The sequence below is a fragment of the Echinops telfairi genome, unplaced genomic scaffold, assembly GCF_000313985.2.
Source record: "Echinops telfairi isolate 266 unplaced genomic scaffold, ASM31398v2 ScPeMD7_7475;HRSCAF=8513, whole genome shotgun sequence".
In the NCBI taxonomy this organism is placed as follows: Eukaryota; Metazoa; Chordata; class Mammalia; order Afrosoricida; family Tenrecidae; genus Echinops; species Echinops telfairi.
The window spans coordinates 28,912,619-28,919,026 of record NW_022111379.1 but is presented as its reverse complement, the minus strand read 5'-3'; the positions used below and the strand labels follow the sequence as shown (position 1 = coordinate 28,919,026).

Genomic DNA, 6,408 nt, shown 5'->3' with positions numbered 1-6,408 from the left:
AAATGATTTTAAAAAATTAAAAACTAATTTGAAGAGGCCATTCTGATGAGTCACAGAAAGGTATAAGGTCTCCTACACATTGTGGAAAAAAAAAATAAGTAGTTGTCTAAAAAATAAAAATAAAACCTCAAAGTGCTTAGGAATTATCTGGGGGAAAAAATCTTAAAATTAGATAGTATGAAGGTCAGCCCCTGGGCTGCCATTCAAGGGAACTAGCAAGCTCCATTGCAGTGTGGTTTGTTAGGGTCCAGAGATAAGCTGTGCTCACACACATGCGCACAGCAGCCAAGAATTGAGTCACAGCTTTATTAACGTATAGAGTCACTTCAAAAGAAATGAAGCGGGCCCCTCTTTAGAGTTGAGAAGGAACACCTTACGCATCGATAAGACACACTTTATTCTGGGATGAATGGGTCCTCCCTCTTGAGTTGAGAAGAGACAGTGTCTATGGGAATACTTCTAATTTTTAAATGGCACTTTCAAAGTGGAGGGGCCTGGCACTCTACACCTGGTCAAACCACTTTCTAATTAGTTATTCAGTCCACCCTTAAGTCTCATGCATCTTTTCCTTCAAATGTATCTAAGCAGTGGCTCTGGGCCAGCATGTCTCAGAATTATTTTTGAGTAGAGTCGTGTGTCACAATTTTCACCAGGGCCTGACTTCAAGGTTAAGGTGTTTGTTCCTTACTTGTCTCACAAGGTTCTTTCTTAATTCCCTTAGCAGTCAGGGCAAACGCTCCTATTCTGTCCCTGTCAGGCAGTATGAGAGAACTCAAAAAAACTCACTGCCGCGGAGTCAATGCAGACACACAGAGATCCTATAGGACAGGGGGGAACCGCCCCTGTGGTTTTCAAAGCTGTCACTCTTTACTGGGACCAGAAAAGCTCCTCTTTCCCCCAGGTGGCATCAATCTGCTGACTGAGGGTTAGCAGTCCAAATGTAACAAACACACGAGCTAATCCTCTGTCTCACCTTCCTTTTAGCTGTGTGCTGGAAAATCTGGAGTCTGTCTCTCTACCAGAAACCCACGTGTCCCATGGACAACTCTCCTTGCATCCTGTAGATAGTACTTGAGCCTAGAAGGTCCAATATGAATGCACTGTCATTTCTTACTTGCCCCCCACCCCCACTCCCTTTTCTGGAGTTGTGATCCTCTCCAACCCAGGCTTCCAGATATAATTGTATTCTCAAATTAGACCTTGAATATTTTACTAAAATCTCTAATATTTTCAGTTAACCACTTTATAAAAATGCCTTTGAGTTTTTCACATAGAAGAATTTAAGAAATCAATGTTGATTGAATTGTGTTTTGACTAGCCATAGAGCCAGCCTGCATTATCATTCCTAGAAAATGGTGTTGCTGGTCAAAGTGTTCACAGCTGAAACTTCATAAATATATGGAACTCACATGACCAAATTCAACAGGTTGACCAATTGCCGTTTAGGGAAGAATGACATGGAATCATGTGAGATTGGAGTTTAGCATAATTTATAACTCATAAGAGTATGGAGACAGAGAAATTATTCTCAAAAATATGTCTCAGTGAACAAAGAACCTGGGCAGATATTTAAGCAAAGAGGGGTAGGGAGGCTACACATATTTAGGATTTTACTGGGAGAAGGTTATACTTTTCCAAAAGGGGTAGAGTTTAGTTTGGAATGGAAGTAGTTGATGAATACCCCACTTCAAAAATGCATCTGTAATGGCACAAATGATGTGATTCTGTAGAATTTTTGTTCCTTGACATGATTCTTAGCATTTCAAGGACAAAGGACAGAGTTAAGACTCTTGCATATACCCTTGAATCTTGTTGGCATCTAAATGGAACAGGTTGGGGTCTATTGGCTGAAAAACATCTTCATGCGAGAGAAGCTTAGTGATGGGGAGATTAGCAGGAAGTGGGGAGTAGTATTTCTCTTAATGTGATTAGGCCCATCTGGTGACATCTTTATTACCTGCATATTTCTGTCCCAGTGCCCTTAAGTCTGACTGGAAAATTCCCCAACCTCGCGGCCTTCAGTATAAGATAGAAAGAAGTACTACAGCATAGGAAGAAAAGGCAGACTGCTGTTATGGAGATAGAATCCACACTGAAGTCTGCAGTCTTTGATCTTCAGCATTAAGTGCTTCCTGTGTTCTTTGCTTTCAGCATGCAAGATTGTGTGTCATCTGCATGTGAGTCTTCCTTCAATCCCAATGCTGTGTTTTTCTTCAGATTATATTCTCAGCATACAAAGTGACTAAACCTGGTGAAAAGCTACATCCTTGACACATCCCTTCTCCTGATTTTAAAACCATCCAGTATCTTGTTCTATTCAAACAACTGCCTTTTGGTCTGTGTATCAGTTCTGCATGAATATAATTGTTTTAGAATTCTCATTATCTGCAGTGTTGTCTATAGTTATGGTTCATACAAGGCTTTTGTGTGTGCTCTGCTTTCAGTCAAAATGTATCTGTCATCAGCAATGATATCCCTTGTGTTACATCCTCTTCTGAATCTGGCTTGAATTTCTTGCAGTTCTCTATCAATAACTGCTACAGATGTTTCTGAATTATCTTCAGAAAAATTTATTTGCATGTGATATTAAATATATTGTTGGATAATTTCCATACTATGTTGAACCATTTTTCTTTGGAACGTGCTCAAATATGATTTTCTTCCAGGATGTTGGCCGGGTAGATGTCTTCTAAATTTTGGGGGACAAACCCACCCAGATGCACCTTCAAAGACACATTCTACCTGCCAGTCACCTTCACAGGGGCAAGCACAAGAGGAAGGAGAGAATATGAATTCATCCTGACATATCAATCTAACCTAAAACCCCTAGGCAGACTGAAAATGGATACAGAAGGGTGGGGGTTGGAGCAGAAAGGCCCTCCTAGAGGTCAGAGTCAAGCCTAGGATCCCTTGGCACTCCAGATAGCTACCCGAGTAAAGGATAACGTCTATGCCTCCAAGGCACAGATCTAGGTGGACTGTTTTCACATGGCTTCCTCTCGGGTCACAGCTATGAAAACTATATGCAGTTCTATGCTGCACACAAGTCACCATGACGTGGAACTGACACAAGAGCAACTAACAATAACAGCAGTAGAGTGCATTGGCCTATTTCCTTCTTAAAGTTGTAAGTTTGAATTTTCTGAAAACTGTTTCTTACTTCATAAATCTGCCCATGGCCGCACTGGTACAAGCTATAAACTTTTGCTCAGTGCTGCAATATTTTGTTGGGAATGTGCGCCCAGGACCCCGTTAGTCCTCTTTCCCCCCCGTTTAATATTCTTGTCATTGGTTTTTTTCATGTGCTCCACCACACATAATAAGGCAATACTATATAGTTATGTCCTTATGGGCTCCCTGTGTGAAAACATTAACAATTATATTTCAAACCATTTTGCTCAACCTAAGACTTCATTTTTTTTGGGGGGGTGTGTTCTGAGTTTAGAAAGCAAAGAAAGAAAGAAAAATTTTAAACATTTTATGGGACCCTAGTTTGAAGCCTTTTAAACCAGATATTTGAGGTATGAGTTCTTTATATAAACACAAAGTCCAAGATAACACCTTTGCAAAAAACTACCCAAAAAGTGATGATTCTTACACAATTGAAACTATTCTTCCGGTTCCCATCTCGCTTTCACTTTTCACGTTATCTACCTGTAAATGAGCTCTCAACTACGACTTCTTAATGTGGTTTTCAAGGATAATCATTTGATGTACCCTGATTACTTGATGCAAATGTCCAAGTTATCATTGGAAAGCCCTAAAACCTGACATGTTTATTGGGTATGAATTATAGTTGTGTTATATCATCATAACTATTAAAGTGATATTTTTTTTCTAGAAACCGAGTGCAGAATTCACTAAAGTTTCATAAACAACAGTTCAGGTAGTTTAGAGAGCTTCTTGTAGCCAAGGCCTTTGCAGGTGTCTTGCCGACTCCCATCTAGTATACTGCGTGGAGTCCTCCCAAACCCCTCTGAGACCACAGAGCTCCTTCTCCCCACGTGTGCCCCACCCCCAGCTGACTATGCAGTGTTTGCCACCATGTCTGATCCTGTCCGTGGCACCTAGGGGCTGGGATGCTGCAGGAAAGAGTCAGATCCTACCAGTCACCTTTACCAGGGCAGGGACAAAAGGCATGAGAAAATGGATATTCATCCTGACAGATTAACCTAACCTAATCTAACTTAATCCCAAAGGCAGGCTGGATTGAAATGGGCATGAAACTATGGGAAATATGACAAAAGGGTCTACCCAGGGATCGGGGTCTTCCCAGGACCCCTTGTAGCCCTGGATGGCTGCCCAAGTAGAAAACAACTTTTCAGCAATTCAAGCAGGTGTCCAGGTGGGGGGTTTTCCCATGTATTGCCCTCATCATGTAAGAATTAGTTTCTTAACATGAAGTAAAAACCAAACAAATATGATGAAGCCTTTTCAAGATCCTAGCGAAGAGCCCATTCCTTTCCTCAGCCTGAATGTAGGCATCCTCCCCACCCCTGACACCACCAGACCTCTCCTCTGTTGGTTCTGGGTTCCTGCTTTGCCGTCTGATTCCTATTTGCTCTTGCAGGGACTGGACTTTGCTGAGTTCACGGCCCACATGTCTGTGGGGATCTGCTTCGTCCTCCTCGTCTCCTGTCCCTTCCTCCGACTCCTGTACTGGAACAAAAAGCTGTACAACAAGGAGCCCGGTGAGATCGTGGGTGAGTACGGTTCCCTCTGCACCCCTCCTCAGAGTTCACAGTTACAACCCTCTCTTTCCAAAGAACGTTTCCACAAAAAGGTCAGAGGAGTTACTGCTCTCCGAACCTTTGGGAGTGTAAGTTGTTGGGATGCTGCACACTCAGCCCCACGTGGTCCACTGTGCACTCAGGGAGTTTAAATTCACGAGCCACATCTCTGAAGTTCTCTGTCAAGTGAGATGGGGACAGTAATGCCCACTCTTAGCAACTGAAATGTCATGACATCCTAAAAACAGTCTACAATGCAAATAACTTAAACTTCTACTGTAGTAAGTAGTCTAGTATTATGCAGTATTTTAGACATTAAATGTAACTGTAAAATTAGTAAGATAATCTGGTCCATGTAAGCCAAGATCACTTTCGGAAGACACAGGACAGCAAGAGGAATTTCAACCTTCTTCTTGACTTGCACGGGCCTCAGATCAACATTTTTGTAGGCATTTTACTGAAAAGAGTACTGTTTCAGATATACTAAGATAACTGGATTATTTTGGAAACAGTTACTACTCTCATTGAGGTCCAGGTTGGGTGTTGTAAGGGATGTTGAGTAATAGCTGCCTTTGATTGGCTGGGGCAGGTGATATTAATGCTTTTCCATCCTTCTGGGACTTTGCATGGTATGGCTAACTAGTGATCTCAGCGATTCTGAATGTCACCTAGGTTTGAAGAGTCCGCCCCGAGGTGACTGAAGAAAGGCAGGGAGATCGATTTCTGAAATCGGTTGGAAACCCCATGACACCTGCTCTTACACACAAGAGGATGATGGAGGGAAATTGGTTTGCTTTTCCCGGTTTTAAAAAATGTCTATGTGCTTGTGTACAAAAATATTGTACTTTAAAGAAATCAATCTAGAAGAAATTCTGGATGGCATGTTGGCTTCGTCCTGGCCTGGGGGAGGGGCAAGGGGAGTTGGAGAGACAACAGGAGTGGTGCTGGTTGTATGTGTAACTACAAAGGTTTAATAATCCTGCCTTACGGTCCCTCCTGGTAGTGTATAAAGTAGGAAATACTTCTTTTTTCTCAAAAAGAAGAAGAAAAAGTCTCACAATATATGCCACACCGTTGCAGCCTGGCAATGAAAGGGAAGAATATATTTCTTTGCTTCCCTTAGTTGAAGAAAAATTTAATCTTTTAATGATAATTAAATATTCCAAGCAATAAGGTCCCTTGATCAAATTTCAGAATGTTTTATTATCAACTTCAAAGAAACCAAACTCAATACTACTGAGTCAATTGTGACACACGAAGGGGCTGTTCTACTCAGCCCCTTTGGTTCCACTAAAAACCACCACGACCAACAACAAAAACTCACTCCCATCAGGGTGATTCTGACTCATAGTTACCCTGTAGAATGGGGTAAAACTGCCCCTGTGAGTTTCCAAAACTGTAACTCTTTCAGGGAGTAGAAAGCCTGGTCTTTCCCTGCAGAGTGGCTGGTCCTTTGAACTGCTGACCTGGTGGTCAGAAGGCCAGTGCATAATCACTATGCCCATGAAATAAAGATGGGGTATGTGCCCACAAATGTGCCCACGAAACAAGGGTACATAAGAAAGTATTGCTATTAGGGGTTGAATTTTTTTATTTTTTTAACATTTTATTAGGGGCTCATACAACTGTTATCCCAATCCATACACACATCAATTGTGTAAAGCGCATTTGTACATCG

At 41.7% G+C, this 6,408-nt stretch overlaps 1 protein-coding gene across 1 annotated transcript in view; it reads left to right on the top strand.

Annotated features, from left to right (window-relative positions):
* OCA2 (OCA2 melanosomal transmembrane protein) overlaps positions 1 to 6,408 on the top strand; it is a 178,919-nt gene that overhangs the window by 76,917 nt on the left and 95,594 nt on the right. Inside the window, exon 10 of the mRNA XM_004700033.2 lies at positions 4,571 to 4,703. Within this exon, the coding sequence (XP_004700090.1) occupies positions 4,571 to 4,703 (133 nt within the window). The remainder of the gene's footprint in view (positions 1 to 4,570; positions 4,704 to 6,408) is intronic.